This window comes from Penicillium pulvis (assembly GCF_028828015.1).
Source record: "Penicillium pulvis strain IBT 33274 chromosome Unknown scaffold_8_segment0_segment0, whole genome shotgun sequence".
In the NCBI taxonomy this organism is placed as follows: Eukaryota; Fungi; Ascomycota; class Eurotiomycetes; order Eurotiales; family Aspergillaceae; genus Penicillium; species Penicillium pulvis.
This window is the reverse complement of record NW_026643080.1, coordinates 2518593-2541220: the sequence shown is the minus strand read 5'-3', so window position 1 is coordinate 2541220 and position 22628 is coordinate 2518593. Positions and strand designations below refer to the sequence as shown.

The window sequence follows — 22628 nt, the reverse complement described above, 5'->3', positions numbered from 1 at the left end:
CAATTCAATTTAATAGAACAAGTTCTAAGCATACGAGTCACCGTATGTCTCTTCAAGTGATCTAGTCGCCCAAATGTAGCAGGGCATTGATCACATCTCCAATCCTTAGTCCCAACAGCCTCGGCTTGTGGCGGTGAGTCTTCCATCCGTGCCCTCCTAAACCACTTCGAGCACGAGCAATGGAGACACAAAGGGGTTGCCCACTATATTTGCAAATCCGGAATTTTTGATTCGTTCCGGATGAATGTTAGGTGTATCGAAATTAGAAATCACTAAGCGATGACCCCAGAAAGCGGGTGAATCCCGGGTCTAGCAAGGAATCCCCAGCTTTGACAAGCAATGTGCGACGTCACGGATCTGGTGGATCCGTCGCCCGTGGGGACTTAGTGTTTTCTCCGAGGACACGGATGACGGATTCACTGTTCAGTCCGTTCCCGATTGTAGATATACTTCTCCGTGTCCGAGTTGATCCAGTTGTGCAGGCGAAATGGTGACAATGGAGAGAGACGTGATTCGCGAAGTTCGTGGTTCCCCACTGCTCCCGTCGCGATTCCCCCACTCGTGCCAGGCTGATCATCATACTAAGATTTGAACCTCTTTGGAATGGGCTCATGACTGTTCCAACCGTTTCTGCCTAGGCGTTACAATGGGTGCAGTTGTTTGATCCATTTCACATATAAATTCAAGGATGTCTATCTCTCGATCCGTGGAAAATTCATCTCTTCTTCATATCTACATTTCCGATAAGCCCACTATAAATCACCATGCCTTCTTTCCTCTCAGAATCTCCTCCAGCTACTGCTAGTGGCTCAAAGCCCACTGAAGCCCACTGGAACAACTGGCCAAATGAGAAAGGAGTATGTAATAAATTCATTGTTCCTTACATTTGAGCACCTATGCTGGCATCAGGCTAACAACTCGCAGTTTGACCCTGAGTACGAAGAGCGCACTCCAGTCGAGCTCTCAGTGACTGGAGATATTCCCGCCTATGCCGCAGGAACACTCTACCGCACAGGTCCAGGCAAAAGCCAAGTCGAGACTGAAGATGGGCAACTCTTCAAACTGGCCCACTGGTTTGACGGCTTCAGCCAAACCCACCGGTTCCAAATCATTGTTACAAATGACGACCGTTCAGTCCGAGTCTTGTACAACTCCCGCTTCTCCACTGACGCCTTGATCGAAAAGGTGCGGAAGGAAGGCTACATGATAGGCTTTGGAGATAAACGCGACCCCTGCAAGGAAGTCTTCAACAAAGTGCAAACCGAATATGTTCCACCCAGCATACCGTCCGAGAGGAACATCGGTGTCACACTTTCTATCAACATGCCAGGCCTCGACAACCCATCTGAGGAAGAGTCAACTGAGCGCTGGTCTGACTCAAAGGGTATTCGGACTTTGTATGCGAAGACCGACTCCAATGCCTTTAAGAAATTGGATCCTGAAACACTTGAGCCTATTGGTCTAGCTTCGCAAGAGAACCTTCATCCTGATCTGGCCGGTCCTATGTCTGCTTCGCATCCCCGTTCTGATCCTTTGACGGGCGATGTATTCAACTTCAATCTCACCCCGGGTCCAGTCTCCATCTATCGCGTGTTCCACGTCTCTGCTGCGACGGGCAAAACTTCCATCTTGGCTACATTCCCGGGCACGCCCGCCTATATCCATTCTCTTAACATCACTGAGGACTTCGTCCTTCTGTGTGTCTGGAACTCGCATGTCAACATCAATGAGGTAGGAAAGGGATCTTTCAAGGACACGATCATGCCTACCGATCCCGCTCAGCCAGCGACATGGTACGTGGTTGACCGCAAGCACGGAAAGGGCCTGGTTGCGACATACGAAAGTCCGGCATTTTTCTGTTTCCACACAATCAACGCGTTCCAGGAAAAATCGAAGAATGATCCAACCAAGATCGATATAGTTGCTGATCTTGTGCGCATGGATACCTCGGAGTTCTTGGATCTCGTTCTGTACAAGAATATGAAATCCTCGCTCCCTACTGCAAAGGAATTCGCCGCGACTAGAACGGATGAAATGCGTACTGCTTTCTCTCGATTTCGTCTTCCTGCTTTGCCGGCGGAACCTAGCAACGAGATTCTCCAGGCTACACTGGAGTGGTCTTCCGGCAAAGCTTTCTCACCCGAATTGCCTACTATGAACCCTAAGCTTATCACGAAGAAGCATCGGTATACGTATGCGGCGTCTTTCCGGGGAGCATCGACTTTGACGGATGGAATTATTAAATTCGACAGTGAGACTCAAGAGACTTGTCTGTGGGCCCATCACGGCCACTCACCCGGTGAGCCGATCTTTGTCGCCAACCCGGATGGTGTGAATGAAGATGATGGCGTCCTTCTCAGTGTAGTCTTGGATGGCTTCCGGGAGCACAGTTATCTGCTTTGTCTTGATGCACGCAACCTGACTGAGCTTGGTCGGGCTAATATGAAAGGGGCGGTTGGATTTGGATTCCATGGACAGCACGTTTCGACAGTTGGCATGCCTACTGGAGATTATTGAGTATTTTTCTCTATCGTTGATATCTAGCTTTTAATAATTCCTAATGTCCGTACTGGTATTTAGTCCTAGCTCATTATTGCTGAATATGACTTTCTCATGTATACATTGATTCGAGGCTTTATAAACTTTGTGTGGGTCATCCAGATACGCCCTGCCGGTGACATCCACCAATTCTTATCCTAAAACTACTTAACCTCAGTTCGATCTCATATACATTTTCTATTCTTCCCAGCACTTCAATTCCCTCCAAATAAGCCCCAACCAAAGTACACACTCTTCTCCAACTCAATCACCCAAAATGTCCGGTGAAGCTGACCTCACAACGCTCCTCTCAACAATGCAACCAGTCCTGGACCCACAGACCTACGTCTTCATCACCACAACACAACCCATCGCATCACTCCCACTTGCCACTCTGGATCCACAACTGATCGCCCAGGAAGCCGAGGGCACGACAATCGTCACGACGGAAGCTCTAGCCACGTCTCATGGCTTCAAGGAGATTGTCTTTCCGTGTCGCAAAATCTCACTGACGATCCATTCCAGCCTTGAGGCGGTCGGACTGATTGCGGCCATTACTGATCGGCTTAAGGATCATCAAATCAGCACCAATGTTGTGAGTGGATTTTTCCATGATCATATTTATGTTCCTGCTGGACGAGCGGAGGATGCGATGAAGGTTCTGGGGGAGTTGGCTGAGGATGCGAAGCGCAAGCGATTTGAATAGGTGGATAGCCATTATAAATCGGTATGGAATCTGAACGTTTATATTAGCATCAAGACTTTTCTACGGGCTTTGGATCAATAAAAATAAACTAAAATTGTCAGGCCTTTAGAGCCATTCATCTCCTTACTCCATCCCCATGATATACATACACCGTCGTGGAAAACATAAACAAACCAAGACAAAACACCAAGCCCGATATGAGATAAAAAAGTTGCAGCATTATTCTTTCGTCCATTAATAGGGTGCAAGACGGACAGGGTATTACTGATACAAAGAAATCGATGCTCACGGGTACATAAGTAGCAACCCTGAAAAGGTTAGAGGCAAGACGTAGGGATCAATAATCATCCTCCTTTTCCATGACCATGATCAACTCGGTCAGCTCCTTTCGCAGAGCACGGTTGCGATCCCACACTTCGACAATTTTTGGTCGCTGGCTGACGAAGCATGCCTTTTTCCAAGACACACCACCGTATCTCGTAGCAACCCTGTTTGGGAGGCCCTTGGCAATATTACGCAGAACCAGCGCGGCCTTGTATGCCACACCGATAGGCTCGCCCTTTTCGTTGATGGGGGTGTCCATGTAGTACCATTTGCGGACAATTCGCTCCTGGAGAACAAGACGCTTTGTGCTCGGAGGTGGCGCGTCAGCAGGTCGGTCCTCCGGCAGGTGAGAAGAAACATGGCCAGCCACCATGGCAGTGTTGGCACTGGGTCCCGATGCCCGGAAACGGGTGCATTTATCCCACTGACAGGTGTGAATGGGATTTTCTGCTGTCTCCAACTTAAACTGACCGGGTTTCTCTTCAGCTTCAAGGTTCATGTGGTCTCCAAAAACATGGCTGCGGAGGTCTGTAGGAGAGCTGAATGCGCGCTGGCACATCTTGGAAGGCTTGGAGTTGTCGGCCCACTTGCAGTACACATAGGGGAATCCTTCGACGGTGTAAGCAGTTTCCAAGGGCCGGATGCCCTTGATGATAAACTTGGTTGTGCCTCCGGGGCCGTTGATCACTTGTGCCTGTGCATTTGTGAAAGTATTGCTGACATTTTTAATGAACTCTGCGGCGGGAAGGACACCTCCACCCGGCACCCGAGAGTCTGCAAATCTGCTCTGGTAAGCTTGCCACAGAGCGATCTGGGTGATTTCGCATTCCGCATCCTCAACGAAGCAACAGCGAAGCCACTGAGAGCTGCGCTCCGGCTCTGACGACTCCATCAGCTTCTCTAAGAGCTCGGGTGGTACACGCGGGATCTCAGATGGCGGTGGTGCAACTTTTTCATCTTGCAAGACCGTTTCTTTCTTGGTTGGTCGCGCCTCGTATGTAAGCAATGCGATCATGCGGGGTACAAAGACGCTGGGGAAGTTGATGACCTCCATCAGAGTCTCGATATTGTCGTGGCTGAGGGTATACTGATACCAGAAATCAAGAGCACCGCTCAAGATACCCTTGTCGAGGTCCAAAAGTGTATGGTAGTATAACTGCTGAAGGGTTGGCTTGGGAAGGCTTTCCATAGCACGATTGCTATCAGCATCCTCCAGCTCAGTAGAGAAATGAGTTAATGCCCAAAGGCCTCTCATAATGTGGGCACGATCCGGGGAGTGTAGGCACTCGACTAAAGAAGTCCAAAGGGGGTCTTGAGGATCAGTCCTCATGAATTTGGTCACCTCCTCGGCAATATCCAGCGCATCGTTCTTGATTTCATTCAAGCGAGACTGGTTTGGTAGGTTGAGTAGAATTACCAAGAAGTCTCTCAGAAGGCCACTAGCATAGCGAGAAACATAGAAGGCATTTTCTCTCAACAAGACCATGTTTCTCAGAACCAAGGTGGCTTCTTCAATATTCCGAAGCATGTGGGTGAACTCGGTGGTTTCCAGGGTGTCGTTTGGGAGATTAACAGGGATTTTTCGGATTTTATCGAGGATATCTCGTGTTCCGTGCAGGGAGTTCAGAACATTTACCCGCTCCGATGGGAAACGAGGGTCATACTCCAACTCCCACCGAACCCCAGTGCATAGATAGGTCACATCCAAGGCCTTTTGCATGAGAGTTTCGGCAAGCAATGGGAACCCCTCAAACTTGAACTTATCACACCTTTGGTTCGAAATTTGGACTAGATGATATAAAGCGAAATCAACCTCATCTGGGATATCGGACTGGAGGCCATAGTGAGCGCGCTTATAAATGTGATCCGCTATTATTACCATTAGCCTGTTACTCATTTCCCTGGATCCGGGGGGAAAACTTACTTCGCGGGACTTCAAGGAACCTCAATGCAAAATATGGGTCATAGAAATCCGGTTGTCTCGCCACCTTCGTTCGATCAGTAAGACTGGCAAAAAGTGCAGGACGATTCCCCGGCGTAAGGACTTCCCGAGTTGACATCGGGAGTTGTGTTTGGTTTTTCCCTTCCCAGCTATCAACCGCGAATTGGGCGCTGTTTGGGTTGGCCGCGGGGTTCAAGTTCACATGAGGGGTCATTTGGGGCTGTGGGGATGTGAAGCCCTGGCTGTGGTGTTTTTGACGCGCTGGGGTGGTGTCTGGGATGAAAGGTTGGTTGATCTTAGGCGCCTGGCGCAGGCCCTCTGGGTCATTGTTAAAATGGCACGAAATAAGCGGGGGATGGAGGGGCACTTACGTCGCAAGGACGTCCTCTGAGGCGTAGATGCCGACATTTTGGCGGCCTAGACTATCGGCTAGGGTAATGAATAGCTCTTTGAGCAGGCGCAGGATTTTGCTTCTGCGATGCTGTGATCCCTCCCTTGCAAATCAGGTCCAGGTATGGTGCTTTCCAACCAACCCTTGTGTTGTTGTTCCTCTGTTTCTTTGATACCAGGTCTCTAGAATTCGTGGATTAAAAAGAATCCAGGCCTTAGAAGCAGCACAACAGCGTGAATGTAGTATTTATAACGCAGATCGCAGAGAGGCGTCTTGGTGGTTTCCGCGGACCAAACTGTCGGGTGGAAAAGGAGTCAAAGAACTTCTTCAGTCTCACTATCCGTCGAGTATCGCACAGGTGGTGGCTTGTGACAAAGCGTAGTCACAGGCGCGCGTTCGAAGGTAAAGAAGGATGCGCAACGAGAATGCCAGATCGAACACGTCTGGTAATAACCAGACTAAATCCAGATGCGCGGGAAATTGGCGCAGACTTCAGGATATTGAGCGACCAGTGTCAATGAGTTGAGGAGGATCAATGCCTTGAATGTTGCGGGGAGGGCAACGAAGAACAGCTGGACTTGCGATCAACCGGGTTGATCAGCCAAAAGTCCGCGCCCTCTGGTGGAGCGCGTTGTCGGAGCATTGTTGTTCCGAGATTATATAAGTTTCTCCTCAAAACAGGCTAGCCCTCTTTAGGAAGTTCTCAGTGCCTCAGGTTTCAAGATGTGGTATAAATATTGTAACGAAACTCAGGACTAATCCGCTTTTGGCTGAGAACTTACCTGGCAAGTAGAATTGGGAATTCTCAATCATCAGAAACACAGAGAATATCTACACTAGATTAGACAAATGTATGCTCTCCCGAGCTGTTGGAAGGCTCGTTAATAGAGAGGGCTGTTGTGCATGGTAGGTTATTCGTCAGGTGAGTGATCGAGCCTTTGGCAATTTCAGCAACTTCTTCTTTTCATCGCAAAACTCCCTCCTCTCATCCAGTGGAATGGGCTTCATAGTCTATTACAAGGGTTTTTATTATATTCAAAATGATTCATTCAATGCCATCCAATATTGCTTCTCAGGTAACCCGTCTCCCACTCACCAAGTTCTCTCATACAACCACCACCATCAACCATAGCGTTCCTTTATCGTGGACTCATGTTAATGGAGAAGGTGATCTCGTCTGTATCCTGGAACAGATTCCTGGGGAGCACTCTGTTCCGCCAAGACTCATCCTGAGAGTGGCTCGGAATGATGGCATATTGGTATGAGCTTCCACCATTCATCCCTAATGAAAACCTCAGATGACTGACATTCATTAAACTTTGGTCCCAATCAGGAGCAAATAGACTTAGCGCATTTTGTTCGCATGTCAGCAGCTCAGAGCCAAAATGACCAGAATGCTTTGCAGAAAAAGCCCCTGTTCGCCGTCGTGGTCAAGTCACCATGTCTTGCAGTGAAGTACCCTCAAAGCAGTATGCATGTATGTCTACATCCAACAATTTACCATCAGGCTTCATGTAATCTGCATATTTGATGCTAATACATAGTAGATTCGGCGATTTCAGATCAAATTCTCACGAAACACCGATTACTTCGCTGCCCTTGCTCTTCTAAGCGGCATCAACTGCCCGTTGGTAGAAGGAAGTACATCAATGCTGCAACCACGGAGGCCGCCTTCATCCGCATCATGGTCATCATTCCAAGCGCCAACCTCTGCGTCGAAGGAGGCAAGTACTACGGTGACCTCAGACATTGATACCACAATTCCGTTTTTCCCTATGCCAGGATGTTTACCCAGTGAAAAGACAAGTATGTTCCTCCCATCTGCTAAGAAATCTGAATTTAATACACAGTGATTCTGTAGCGCCTAACCCCCCATCCTCGTCATCGAGCGCCATCTATAATTTAGTTGGACAAACCGCGCCTATTATCCAAAATCCATTCGAGTCCACGACAACCCTTCGACCAAACCAGCAGGCTCCCTCGTTATACTCCAAGCAAAAAGGCTGTGAGTTTCCCAAGAACCGCCCTACAACTGCGCCGGCCTATCATGGTGACCAACTCGAACAAATGCTACCTCCAAAAAGGGACCTTCCTTTCCTTAAGCCAAGTCAGAAAAGGTCTCTAGGGGGAGAAACTGCAACGTCATTGCCCTCACAGTCTGCATCAACAAACCAGCCGCTAATTGAAACCTTCAATGGCGAGCAACTGCTCCCATTGGCGGCTCATGAAACTATTTCGATGCCTCGTGATTCTCAAACCTCCGACTCGCGGTCTCAGTCTCAGTCCCAGTCCCGGTCTCTAGTCCCAACACAGCCCCTCCTCGACATTGTTCAGATGGAGCCTCTCCCTTCACAGCCTCAAGCTTCTCAACCGGACTCATATTTCAACCTGGATCCTGTCAGTAAGCAAGCAAGAATTGGACCCGAGCATGAGAGTGTTGCATCTGCGGAATGTGGCCTTGGGGGTGTGGGCAATAGCAACAGCATTGCGCAGCGTAAATTGACACAGTCGACGACTATCTCGGAGGATCAGTTGTCTGCTTACCTTGGCTCACCGACACCTGAGAGGACTGCTTTCCTAGAAAATTGGATGTGCGAGCTAATTGAAGACGATGGGTTCATGGCTCTATGTCAGGATGTTGAGGTGACATGGCGGCGGTTTGCATTTGGAATTAGGAAGTAGAAGAGGCGTGCTTAGCCAGGCATGGATGACGATTGACCTAGCCAGTCCATGAAGTTGGAGCGCAGTATCGGTTAGACTGATAGCATTTCTATCTTCGTTTCAGATCGTTTTTGTCGATTTATCGCGATCTATCTTATTGCTGGATTATCGAGTTTTATGCGGTATATGAAGCGTGTGGAGCTAGGATTATACAATTATTCGTATGGACAACTATACTTTTTAATATCAGCAATGACCTTACTGCGTAATAAATATTGGACAATCAGTTTAAAGCATTCGCAACCTTGCAGTTGAAATTTCACTCTCGCGTTCATCTTCCGCTACCCTGCCAAGTTAGCGTGGATCTCATCGTGCTCCATTCAATTTCGCTTTGCTACACACATCTGCATTTTAAATTGATACAATGGATTCCCGGCGTAGCCTGTTTTCTCCTAAAGTCTACCTCTAGATGCCGTCTTCCACCTAAACACGCTTTCACCTAAACAACACTCTCCCACCTCAACATCACACTCTTCCGCCTCAAGAAGAGTCATCAAGCTCAATCGCCTCATCCACCTCAAGGAGACACTCTCTGTCTCAAGAAGATTCCTCAAGCTCAACAAGCATCTTCCACCTCAAGACATCCTTCCACCTCAAAAACCATGTCAACAAACATGTCTACCGACACACAGGCCAGCCCACAGCGGTCTTTCCTCATAATCGCCCTGGCTCATACCCAAGGAACATTTGAAACACGATTTATCGTCCTCCTACGTCAAATCCGATCAAAAGCACTAGTTAAAATTATCTACGACTCAGAGGAAGCTTACACTACAATCAGACAGACGCAAGCTCCAACCACCATCCTCATCGCAGACGAGGCATTGACTCTCCCAGAATACTCTATGCTGCGCGTCTGGAAGAGGGTCCAGTCATTCATGATCCGGGGTGGTACATGCATCATTATGGGCGACTTCGCCAGCAAAGTCGAGTACACCCGGGTCAGGCCATTCTTTGCCGGCGCAGAAGTGCCCTGGAATGCAGGTCGACGATATCAGCAGGGCTTAAGCATCAATGAGCAAGGTGCTGGGCAAGCCGTGGCGAGCAAGATTACACCATATATTAGCTCTAAAGTCTGTCTTACTATTGAGAATGCTGGCTTGGACGAAACATGGTACACTGTTGAACAACAACACCCCAATGAAAGCATTGAACCGGAGGAGTCGCCGGTTGCAGTTGCTGTTATTGCAGGTGCGGGGCGGCTTGGGTACGTGGGTGGTGTGGCTGTCAGCGCAGAGTGTTGGAGGACGATTGTTCTTGCCATGTGCGGGATTGAAGCTTAATTGTTGGGTCTCGGTGATGGTCTAGGGATATGGGGTATACACGGAGATCGGTATCGTGGATTGAGTTACCATATTGTTATTGTGAGGATCGGTATGATTAAATTGGTCATATTATTTTGCGGAATCGGTATCACTTGGATTTAAATTGTTTTGTGCGAGAATCAACTATCAGACAGAAAATCAGAAAAGAAGGTTGAAATCATTGCAAAGCTATATTAGACTACACCGTAGCAGAGGGGGGACGTATTTTCCTATGAGACGAAATCAAACTCCAAATCCCTAAGAAAACAGAAAATGTAAACAGCCCAGAGCGGTCGAAGTAGCTTAACGGGAGCGTTTGTTGTAAATCAATCCCGAGAACACGTTCAAGTACCCCTCCTTCGTAAGCATGGTGAAATCGACTACGGTACGGCCAGCACCACCATGTGACTGCGCGAGCTGTGGCGCAAGATTGGGGGATGTGTCACCCTGATCACCAAGGCCGGGGGGAGGGGTGGCGGAGGTTTGGCCAACAGAGTCTTCGGCACCGACAGCCAAGTCGGCCAGGTGCTGTAGAGAACGCTGCTCATTCGGGCCCATGACGGGTGGTGCAATTCCAGAGCCAACCTTACCCACGGACTCGTGAAGCTGGCTTTCTTGTGACTTGGCCTTGCGCCATTCAAGGAAAACACGAATCTTCGCATCCCAACCTGGAGTGCCCAGGATATTGCTAAACTCGCCTATCTCATTCGTGCGGCTGTCACGGTAGTCCAGAATTTCTTCCACCCGATCGAGCGAGGTCCAGCAGTCATGAGCATGTTCGGGAAGAACTGTAGCCTCGAGCAAGGTCATAGATGCGAGAGCTAAGCTGTGCAAGTCAAATGGAGTTGGGAGCCGGGCCTGAAGGGTGGCTTTGTAGAGCTCATTGATCACCTCCTGGGCGCAGTAAATAATCTCATAAGGGCTGTAGACGAACACATGGCGCTTAATGAGAAGACGGACGGTCCAATATAGCTGAGCCTGGAGGCTCTCGAAGAGGGTGCGAGTCGTAGTATTCTCGGGAAGTTCGTGGACCTTGAATACATCTTCCATCTCTGATAGGCGCTCGAGGGAAGCAACCAAGTTGGCCCCCACCATTCGGCCGAGTCCAGTATTAGTCTGACAAACATTGTGCTCGACTGTGGCCAGAGTGACCATTTCCGACAGGAACGTTGAAAACGCTAAATTTTTTTGGTCAGAATAGTTGAATGAAGTGAAGCAAGTTCTCGAAACTTACAAGCAATACCAGTCGTGATCTGGCCAACAACTCTCTCATCCTCACGGCCACCGATCTCTTGTCCTCCGATAACAGTCGCATCGGCCACACTAATAGCATACCAGCGGGTCAGGATAATCAATGACACCCAGTTACGCCGAGTCAAGTTGGCATCGGAGTCAACATCAGGATCAGATGGTCGCTTGTTCTTCAGTTGACCCTGATTCTTCGCCAAATCATAGCCGAGCTTGCTGGCAGCTTGCACTAAAGTATGCTTAGGAATACCGTCTTTGAGGACAAAGTTATCGGGGCCGCGCTGGTCACAGTCGACGATCATCAAAAGAAGGGTTTGCAACCATACGAGGTTGACTGCGGTGGAGTGGACGATTAATGGCTGTCGGGTGTGGTACAGAACAAGATCCTGGGCGTTGTCAAATGAGGTAACTCTCTCAAAGTTACCAGCGACACGAGACAGATCAGTGCGAGTAACAGTGTAAAGCGCATAGCAAAAGATTTCCTGCGCCTCCCGATTGCACTGGTGAAGAAGCTCCAAGGTTCGCTCCCTGGTGTGGGGAAGAATTGGCAGAATTGTGTGCACCTTTTGGTAGTATCTGCATAGAGTTAGATCCAGATCTAAAAACAATAGACATTTTCCTGCGTGAGACGTACGCATCAAGAGCCCCCTCATCAAGAATGACTGGGGACATATCGTCGTCACCTTCGTGTTTGTGCAAGTCCGCCATTTCAAGACCGCTTGGCAAATCCTGCTCGTGGCCAGTTGGGTTCCAGAAAAGGTTGCCTGGTTTCGGTGCGGAACCACTGGCCACGGTCGTGTTGTAAGGGTCTGCTGTGGAATCAGTTGCATCAAACGCACTCTGCGATCCGCGCGCATTAAACGATGGCTGCGCAAATGATGAGCTGGGGAGACCCTCAAATACAGAATATGTTCTCTTGCGGTTGGCAGAGCCCGAATCCACCGGTGAGGCGAAATCCTGGTATGCCCGTGGGAGGGACACCTCATTCATGGACTGATATGGCACATCAGGCTGAACGATTCCGGGCTGCATCTGGTTCTCAAGGGTGTGAAGTCGCTCGGCAAGTTCCTTGATATAACTATTATCCTCCATTAGTCCCTATTTGAGGCGCCACGACGCGTTGATTTGACCTACCCTTTGCTGGGCCCGCGTTTCATCGGCACGCGACTGAATTGACAGACAACACCCAATCGGCGACAATTTGAACATGTCTCAAGACCAGTTTCCGAGCTCGCATCGCATCGCACCTATTTTGGAGAAATGTGACGTTAGCTACTATACTCGACGCGTTCTGCCTGGGGATTCAGGTCTCGACATGGCGTACCTTTTTGCGCCGGCACTCGTCGCAAGCTCGTGAGATCTTCGATCGTTTACGCGCACTCTGTTCACCATAGCTCAAGTCATGGTTCGGATCAACGCCAACTTGCTGGCCAGGGGTGAACTGTAGCATGTGTTGATGTTGGTGCTGATCTTCGGATGAAGGACGACCCAGATCACCTGCATTGGAAGAACCCAAAACCATACCCTGGTTATGATGCACACCATTGTTCGATCCATCGCCCATTCCAGGACCCGAGGCTTCACGCGAAAGTTCGGCAGAGAGGAGTTCGTCGGTGGTCAGCTGGCGGTTGCTGTAGTACGGCATGGCCCCCTGGGCCATCTGCGCACCATTCGGCGAGGGATAAGAGTTGGCCGGAGCCATATCAGATTGTTCGCGAGGGTTCATTGCGCGGAAATACTCCCGAAAATTTACGGGTAGTGATGGTTTTGATGGAAAGCGGGCTTCCGGGGGAGGTGGTGGAAGAATGGAAGACGCGGAGTGCCAGCGGCGAAGTTTTTTTCTACACTAATTTTTGCGGGAGGCATTTTTGGCAGGGGCTAGTGCCACCGCATTGCGGAACACCGACGTGGTTAGCAGGGACATTGGAGATAAATCACGTTTGAAGGTCTAGTGTTTTTATTTTAACATCTATATAGTTCTTCGGGATGATCACACGGAGGACGGCCTTTTGTTTCTGCGTGCCCAGGTGGACGACGGATTAACACCTTTTCCCATCGGCCCCGTTCTCCCGACCCGAACCTTGAAGATTTGAGAAATCCATAAGTACACCTCGTTGAATCTGTTCTCATAGTTCATACTTTCAAGATGTATACATAGGTATCCTTGGATACAACTCAAAGAGGCGGGTTTTGCCGAGTTTTTTCAAGGCTGGCAGTGAGTATACTCCGATGGGCAGGCACCTAGTCACATATATATCCAGGCACACCCGGGCAGCCACTACCTGCGGACCACATTCCACCTTAGGTAGTAAGTACATTTTATACTGTATATGTATTGAATCAGTTATGTATGATTAGACCCAAGGCAGACCTAGGGCTTGTTTTAATTCTTGAATAGTCATTGCCCATTTCAAGTCAAGTCTGTCTCTTGGTGCTATGCCTGTAGGTGACCACAATTACAGGCTATTTATTCAGGCGGCTCATGGACGATCACCTGGTCAGTACCACTTGACCAGTTGACATCGGGTCAATTTACGTATTCGTCAAACTTCCCCTCATAGATGGGTACTGGCATCTGGCAGGGCGTAGAACCCTGTAGGGTGCCGTATGTCTGATTATTGCAACGTGGTGATATCGGAGTCCGAATTCATAGATCCTCAGGCTGCCACCTTCAGTCAGCGACCACACGGGATGCCCGACGAAACTTACTGGGAAAAAATAAGACACCTCGCCCATATTCTCCCGTAAACATTAAAACTTGAACCTTCAAACCTTCCCGGTCAGTGCTAACGCATTTGGTCAGGTTCATCCCGATCAGATTTCGTGCCTTAATTTAGATTTCATCCGAGACGATGTATGATTGGATATGACGGTAGGCCCCCCTTCTGGTGACTATAGGTCGGGTCACCTTGTATTTTACCTCCGATCACCTCGCCACGTGACTTTTGGGGGAAATGGAAAAAAGGGGGTGGGGCGAGGTGATGGGAGTTCCTTACGCCCCACATGTTACGTATTGTATCCGCCGTTGCCTGGTCGCTAATATAATACCGTAAATTTGTATTGATATAACGCACAACGATTTTGGAACTAGTTCAGCACTAGTCAAGATCGAGTTTCTCGCGTAAAGAAGTAGGGCAACTAAGACTACTTAATAAAGAGTTAGTAACTAGTTCTTACTTTCCTTTATTATTCCTATAAGGTAACTTAAGATGGCTTATCTATCTCTTTAGGATGGTTATAGGGATACTACGATTAATGATCTAGTAGACTTAATACCTTCTTTAGTAGAGGAAGCTATAGTAAGTAAGAGCCTAGGAAGTGATCTATTATATAAAAGAAACTAAGTAACTAACGATCTAGACTAAGTAAGTATCTATAAAAGATGATCCTTAACTAGTTACTAACTAGTTCTTCGCGTTTATAGGTTCTAGATCCCCTAAGGCTATTAATACTAGGTATTACTACTCTAATTAGTATGGTTCTAATTAAATATACTACCTACCTTCTTAAATATCTATAAATATATATTAGGGGCTATATATACGTTATTAGTCTTAAAGGGCTTTAAGAACGAAAGTAGGCACTAGATGCCTTAAGTAGGGTAAGTAAGGGATAACTAGCTTTAAACTATATATTAACTAGTTATAGGTATAATATTTAAAATAGTAAATAGGATAAACTAAAGAGATATTTTACTCTTTTTTTAGTTATTCTATTAAAAAGCGCTATTACTAGTATACTAGCGTTAAGGTCTATGAGTATCTTAATAATAAGATTAAAAAGGAGTATTATTATTTTATAAGTAGTAAGCTTTAGACTTAAATCTCTAATATATATATATAATTACGCTAAGAGTCAATAATTACTAAGAAATACTAACTTATGTATTTATAAGTCTAGATAACTAATAGCTAGTTTAGAACTAGTTATCTAATACTATGATTTAATAGGCGATATTATAAGATAGTAAGATACTTTATTATAGGAACTACTTATTAGGATAATTATAATATATATCGCTTAAGTTATAGGACCTTTCTATTAGTAAGTAACTATTAGGTATGATTAGTAACTAGTTATTAACTAGTTTATAAGGCTATCTTAGGTATCTATGGGAAATACCTAACTTATATAAATATAAGGTAGTCTAACCCTTATATATACTATTAGCTTCCTCTAGAGATGTTTATTAAGAGCTATGATATTGATCTCTTATATTATTTAATTAATATAAATTAGCTATTATATATAGAGATATATAGAAGAGTAGTAAGACTAATAAGTTAATTACTAGACTATAGTAAGTTCTAGCTAATTACTTTCTAGCTAGTTTATTACTAGTTATTAACTAGTCTTCCTAGGATTTAATTATCTATGGGGTAAGGGATGAATATAGTATATATATTATAATATATAGTACTATTCTTTTATTCTATTAGATATTAAAGCATATCTATATGCTTTATTCTACTCCCGTGGATATTATATATATCTATCTCTACTATCTAAGAAGCTACTATAAGAGATCCTTAATAAAGTTCTAAGCCTAATTATTAGGATATAAAAACTAGACCTAACTCTAAGTAAGTCTTTAAGAACTAGTTATCTAATTCTTATTAACTAGTTCTAGGTATATTTCTTATTAGTCCTAGGCTATAAGAGCTATATATAAGATATAACTATATAATACTTAGTTAGATTTATTTAAGCTTTATTAAGTAGGATTAAATCGCTATAATAATAGCTAAGTAATATATCTTTTAGTACCCTATAGGTAGGGATCTTAGTAGTCTTCGCTATGAGCTATAGTTAAATAGAAAGTTAAAGATAAGGTCCCTAACTAGTTATAGACTAGTTAGTACCTAGCTATTAACTAAGTCTAGGACTATATTTAAGAGATTAAGTTATATAATAGTGGTACCTTTATCTTTTATGCTTTTAACGCATAAATTGAATGTATGGTAGCCCTTAAGTCATTTAAGGTTGATATATCCTATAAGCGTCTAAGAGGAGTGATGAATAAGGTTATATTTATAATCTTTATTCCTATATATAGGAAAAGTAAGAATTACTAGGTAGCTCCTAACTAGTTACTAACTAGTCTTCTATAGTTTTTACTCTTTTTTGTGTTTTTATAGACTAAGAAATAACTATTAGTTACTAATTTATATTTAGCTATATACTATACTAGATTAGTTATATCTTAAAGAGGATATAGCTCTTTTATTATCTCTATAGTAGGGGTTTTAAGGGTATTATACTTAATATATATCCTAAATAAATAATAGATAAGAGTCTAGAGCTAGCTTATAACTAGTTACTAACTAGTTTAGGTCTTAGACTTTTCTTATAGACGCTTAACTCTAAAAAGCGTAATTAGTGTTAGTAACTATAGAATATTATAATATTCTATAGAGTTTATTTTATATATATGATTAATAAGTTATTTCTAGAGTAATTAGATAGGACCTATTAACTAGAATATGTATAGTTCTATGCTTTAATAGAGTATTAATTAGAATTAGACTATTATAAGTTATTAGATTTACTAGTTAGTAAGTAAGCTAGTGAATAGGTAGTCTATAACTACTTCCTAACTAGTTCCCTATCTTACTAATAGAATTTATTAGATTAGTATCCCTATCTATGGTATTAGGTATAATATAAGTGGTATATTATAATTATAGCTAGTCTTTATAGAGTAAATTCTCTTATAAGGCCTAAATTCTTTAATTAGATTAGGCTCTATATAAATACTATTAAGTAAAGCTACTATAAGTTATATTTCCTTAGAACTTATAACTTATTAGTTAGTGCTATTAAGAAGTATCTTCTATCTAAGTCTTAACTACTTAAGACCTATTTATTAACTAGTGCTAGGTCCTAAGGTCGTGATTAACTAGATATTAACTAATATAATACTTATAAGATACATAGATCATATCATTCCTATTAATTAACTAATATCTAAATACGAATATAGAATTTAGATAGATGACTTAGTGAGTTTAGTAAAGATAAGAAACCTATCTAGAACTAGTTAGTAACTAGTTAATAGAGCATAAGCGATAAAAAAGACAGTAACTCAAGATAGCTGATTAAGAATAGAACGTCGAAGATCAAATTCTTTATGAGTTTAGTTCTTCTAGACATTCTATTCTAGCGCTAAAGTAAAGGAAAGCTCGTAAGCAAGCCATACTAGCGCGGGCGACGTAAAGGAGAGCTAAAGTAAGGTAAGTTATTCCTTATTATATTATAACTAGTTATTAACTAGTCCTATTAGTCTATCTCTAAGCTCTAGATCTCTTCTTTATATAGCGACTATAAACTAGGGGCATCTCGCTTATAAGGCCTAATTCGCGAATATGTCCTAGCAGCTAAGTCAGGTAACAGCATTACTTTAGAATATACTTTAGAATCAGGGACTAGTTAAGGACTAGTTATAAATCAAGTTACTACCTTTTAACTAGGCTATTACTCTATTTCTTCCACTATCTCTTCCACTATCTCTTCCACCATCTCTTCCACCATCTCTTCTATATCTTCTTCTATAACTTCTTCTATATCTTCTTCCATATCTTCTTCTATATCTTCTTCCGTATCTTCTTCTATATCTTCTTCTATATCTTCTTCTATATCTTCTTCTGTATCTTCTTCTATATCTTCTTCTATATCTTCTTCTATATCTTCTTCCTAGGCTTCGGCAAATGGGGCCCCATTCTAAAATTCCAAAATCCACCCTACCCCAAAAAATCCATGCCCCCATTAGGGGCCCTAATGGGCCCTAATAGGGGCGCCCTTTTAAATGAGGTTAGCGTAGATGCCTGATTTGGCCTGATTTGGCCTAAATTTGGCCTGATTCCTGCCTATTCTTGCCTGATTTTACATATTTTTTACCAAGACTTTTTTTTTAATTACGCCTATTCTGGTCTATATATATATAGCAACCACTATTTCTAGAACCTTCTACCCTAACTATTATAATTATATATAATATAGCTTTATATAAGCTTATTATACTATATTACCCTAGATTATCCTATATTTAGGGTGGCTAGTTATAATATAGGGTGGTAATTTTTAAAGTAGTTAATCTACTATACTAATAGGGGAGATATATATATATAGAATATATAGCTTACTAACTATATATCTAGGTCTTCGCCCTAACTACCCTTTATATATATAATTTAAATAAAGAATAAGCTATATTATAAGGTAATAACCTTATATATAAGCTTAAAAGCTCTATTTTAACTAGTTTAGGTAGGAGTTCTATAGAAATATAGGTTAATTAAACTAGTATTCCTAATTATATAGCGCGCGGGTAAGACCACTATAGTAGTAACTAGTTAGAGCTATAGAACTAGACCTATATATATTATCTAACTAATTAGGTTCTAGAAGATAATATCTTTAAAAATCCTTTTATCCTAGCTCTCTTTTAGCTCTATATACCTAGTATATTAGAATTAGGGTTTCTAAACCCTCTCTAGAGTGATCTAATTACTCTATTTAATTTAATATTAATATTTTACCCTACCTAGAGTACCCTACCTACCCTAAGTGACCTATCTACCCTAGGTACCCTATTTAATAGAATTCTATAGTTTTCTATACCTAAAGTAGGAAATTATACTATATAGTCCTAATTAAACTATAGTATCTTCCTAAAATAGTAGAAAATAACCCTAAATAGACTAAAGGATATTAGACTACCTCTAAACTAGGCAAAAAAGGGAACCTTAAAGATTTAGTCCTATCTTAAATAAGTTATAGAAGTTTAGACTAGACTACTAAAAGTACGCTATATAGTATATTAAATACTATTTAACTACCCTAATTAGAGTAATAGTAGAAGCTCTATTAATAGAACCTCTACTATTTATCGCTATTTTAAGAAATTCTATAAGTCTAGGGTTATAAACCCTAGCTAGACTTTAATTAAGAGTAGCTTTACCTTTACTATAATAAGCCCACTACCCTACTACCCTACTACCCCACTACCTTATATTATATATATTATATATATTATATATACTAACCCTACCTAGGTAGTTTAATTAAAGTAGTATATAACCTATTAAGTATAGTTTAAGCTACTTATAAACTTTTTTACTATCTACTATCTACCTTTTAATATCTTAAATAGTTAGTAATTTAAGGCCTTTATAGAAGGAATAGCCTAGCTTACTTTAGTCCTATCTATACCTTCCCCTTAAACCTTATCTTATCGCCTATAAGATAAAAGCTTAAATTAATAAATAACCACTTTAAGCACGCTTCTAGAAGGTTCTAAGCTCTTAATTACCCTAGATTACTAGATATCTCTATACTCCTAATCTTATCTAGCTATTATAGGCTATTTTCTAGACCTAGATTAGTACTATAGAGAGGTCCTACTAGGGTTTAAACCCCTATATAGCCCCTATTTAGGTAAGTCTAACCCTAGGTACCCTATATCATATAGCTCTATATTATATAGCTCTAGACTAATATATGATATATCTATATCTAGGCGCTAATCTTATATATATGCTTACCCTAATACTAGAAAAGCATAATATATTAGACTAGATTATGGCTATTACTATAGATAACACTTTAAATAATAAGACTTTAATCTTATCTCTTTAAGAACTTCTTTAAGATACTTATCTAGAGACCTTGATTCCTTAAGTCCCTTATATAGTATATATAATCTAGCTATCCTTAAAGTAGCTATATAGGATAATTAGGGTTAACCCTAAAAATAATAATATTAAGCTAGTCTAGTCTAAAGATCTCTAAAAGTATAAGGAAATCAGCTAGATAACTAGTATTACTTATATACTATAGAAGGTATAGAATCTAGTAGTCTATATTAATATAAGCCTATAAAGATAGGATGATTTCTAGATAGAATAGATAAAAGATAGGATAAAAGACCTACTTTATCTTATCTAGGATATTTAGACTTAATAGAACTTAACCTTTCTAATACTAAAATAAGCTATTTAGATTAGACTAGCTCTAGATAGCTATTATAAGCTATTCTAGGGTAAAATATATATAAGATTAGATAAATAGCGTTAAATTACCTATCTTTTATATATTATAAAGCCTTTCTTTATCTTTACTACTATATTATATAAGATAAAGGATATCACTATATATAGTATATTTAATATCTATAATGCTTTATTCTAGTATATTAAGTCTTCTATTACTAAGCTTTAGTAAAAGAAGGTATATTTAACCTATATAAGCTTATATATAGGTTATATAAGCTTATATAACCCTATATAACCCTATATTACCCTATACTAACTATATAACTCTAGCTTTTATAGAAATAAGATATGCTTTTAGCTCTATAAGTAGCTAAATCTAAGCTTTAAGAGTATTACTCTTAGACCATAGACCTAGCCCTAGGTAGTATATATATATATAGAACGATCCTTACCCTATAATATAAGCTTTAATTCTTTTAATCTAAAGAGTGGGAAGATAAGATAATTAATTATACTAAGGTCTATAGATTAAGCTTATAGGATCTGATTAGATCTTATTAATAAGATAACCTGATCTTAAGTCCCTAAGCCTAGAGATATATAGCTATAGAGCTAGCGGTCTAGTCTATGATGCCTCTAAAAGCTAGTATATTACCTATATAAGTAGATAAGCTAGGAGATTACCTTTAAGCTAGTACGTTAAGTCTATATCTATATCTATATCTATATCTATATATATATAGACTCTATATCTATAGCCTAACCTAACCACCCTTTACTAACCTAACTAGGGCTAATTAATAAGGAACCCTATATCTTCTTATAAGGAATAAAAGGGCTAGGTAAGAAGATAGTAAAAGGAATCTAAGAGGAATATAAAATAGTACTAATATAATATAGATTTAAGGTCTAAGATAATATAGATTATATTAGTTTTAAAACTAATTCTTAAGAAAGGGAAGAATCAAAAGAGAGAGATTCTTCTTCTTCTTTAATATAAAGGAAGTAAGAGCTAAGTAAGAGCTAGATAAATAGTTTATAATAATCTTACTCTAAATATCTCTTTATTATAGACTAGCTCTAGGTAAGCCTAGAGCTTACTCTTAATCTAGATACTAAATTAGAAGCGATTTAGTACTATTTTAGGATATCTAAAGTATCCTATAATTTCTACCTTAGAAAAATAGGTATCTATCTTTTCTTTTATAATAACTATTCCCTCTCTTTCTATAGAATTAACCTTAATTTTAAATAAAGAATAGTATAAGAAACTAATAGAAGTTTAGGGAATATATATTAAAGAACTTCTAGTTATATATAATATATATTTCTTTATTTAATATAGTATATAGTAACTTTAAAATTTTAGTTTACTCTTAGATACTACTTCACTTTTACTTTACTTTTACTTTATATCTATATTATAGTTCCTATAATTTAGCGTACTAGAGTAACTATAGTAATATAGTTATAGTATATATAATACTTTCGTGACTAGTTACTTACTTAGACTCTAGTTAAGTCTATAGTAGATATTATAGCTAGGATTAAAGCTTTTACTAATCTAGATATACTAATCTTAATATCTTATTTATATTAAGGTATAACTACTATATTATATAACTATTATACTCCTACTAAAAAGGTATATAAGTAAGTTAATACTAGAATAGTAGGGGATATAGCCGATTTTAATCTTATTATTAAATAGGCTATAAAATTCTAGGAGCCTTTAGGAGCTAAGAATCTACTAAAGGAGGACTAGATAGAAGATAAATTTTATTTAAGATTAAAGTAAGTAATTTATAACCTAGGGTAGAGCTTAGAAGCTTCTTTAATAATATATTATACTATATATAATTTAATAGCGAAAAAGATAGTAATTCTAGTATATATCAATTTACTATTATTTTAGTATTAATTTACTAATCTCTTACTTTTAGATCGCTAAAGTAAATTATTAGAAATATCTTACCTAATATAGGTAGGATATTACTTTATATTATCTAGCTAGAGTAGACTATAATATAATAGGTCTTTAATATAAGCGTTTATTATAACTTTAAGAAGGCGATAAAGGATATATCTACTAGCTAGTAGTAAAGTATATACTCTTAGAAGAGATTAAATAGGCTATCTATACTATTTAGGGTATAGATAAAGTTAATACTACTAGAAACTATAAGAAAGATAATCCTATAGAATTATAAGTAATAGAGGTTTAAGAGACTTTTTTATTAGAGCTAGTTATAATTTAAGTATAAAGTAAGGTAAAAGTGAGGTTAATTTAAAGTAGAAGTAAGAGTTAAATACATTTTCTTAATTTTTTAAATTTACTAATTAGAGCTAGTATATTAATATTTTCTCTTATTATCTATTAATTATATTCTAAGGACTAACCTTTCTATTTTAATAGAAAGTGATCTTCTCTATTAATCTTCTTCTTTTCTTTAATTTCTTC

General features: G+C 40.9%; 6 protein-coding genes across 6 annotated transcripts; 4 read left to right on the top strand and 2 right to left on the bottom strand.

The window, feature by feature from the left end:
* Positions 1-764: 764 nt before the first annotated feature.
* N7503_010363 (carotenoid oxygenase family protein) lies at positions 765-2517 on the top strand (the record flags this gene model as incomplete). The annotated part of the gene is made up of 2 exons (XM_057069909.1): positions 765-857; positions 925-2517. 2 exons carry the CDS (start codon positions 765-767, stop codon positions 2515-2517), a joined length of 1686 nt encoding a protein of 561 aa, XP_056916520.1.
* Positions 2518-2815: 298 nt separating this feature from the next.
* N7503_010362 (ACT domain-containing protein) lies at positions 2816-3244 on the top strand (the record flags this gene model as incomplete). Its single annotated transcript, XM_057069908.1, has 1 exon — positions 2816-3244. One exon carries the CDS (start codon positions 2816-2818, stop codon positions 3242-3244), a length of 429 nt encoding a protein of 142 aa, XP_056916519.1.
* Positions 3245-3581: 337 nt separating this feature from the next.
* On the bottom strand, positions 3582-5918 carry N7503_010361 (putative chromatin remodeling complex subunit (Rsc9); the record flags this gene model as incomplete). The annotated part of the gene is made up of 3 exons (XM_057069907.1): positions 3582-5437; positions 5493-5828; positions 5882-5918. 3 exons carry the CDS (start codon positions 5916-5918, stop codon positions 3582-3584), a joined length of 2229 nt encoding a protein of 742 aa, XP_056916518.1.
* A 1023-nt stretch (positions 5919-6941) lies between these two features.
* N7503_010360 (uncharacterized protein) lies at positions 6942-8583 on the top strand (the record flags this gene model as incomplete). The annotated part of the gene is made up of 3 exons (XM_057069906.1): positions 6942-7160; positions 7449-7707; positions 7763-8583. The coding sequence occupies 3 exons, from the start codon at positions 6942-6944 to the stop codon at positions 8581-8583; spliced, it is 1299 nt and encodes a 432-aa protein (XP_056916517.1).
* Positions 8584-9224: 641 nt separating this feature from the next.
* On the top strand, positions 9225-9905 carry N7503_010359 (uncharacterized protein; the record flags this gene model as incomplete). The annotated part of the gene is made up of 1 exon (XM_057069905.1): positions 9225-9905. The coding sequence occupies one exon, from the start codon at positions 9225-9227 to the stop codon at positions 9903-9905; it is 681 nt and encodes a 226-aa protein (XP_056916516.1).
* Positions 9906-10229: 324 nt separating this feature from the next.
* N7503_010358 (putative C6 finger domain protein) lies at positions 10230-12900 on the bottom strand (the record flags this gene model as incomplete). The annotated part of the gene is made up of 5 exons (XM_057069904.1): positions 10230-11104; positions 11161-11750; positions 11809-12252; positions 12309-12421; positions 12499-12900. The coding sequence occupies 5 exons, from the start codon at positions 12898-12900 to the stop codon at positions 10230-10232; spliced, it is 2424 nt and encodes an 807-aa protein (XP_056916515.1).
* Positions 12901-22628: the final 9728 nt, after the last annotated feature.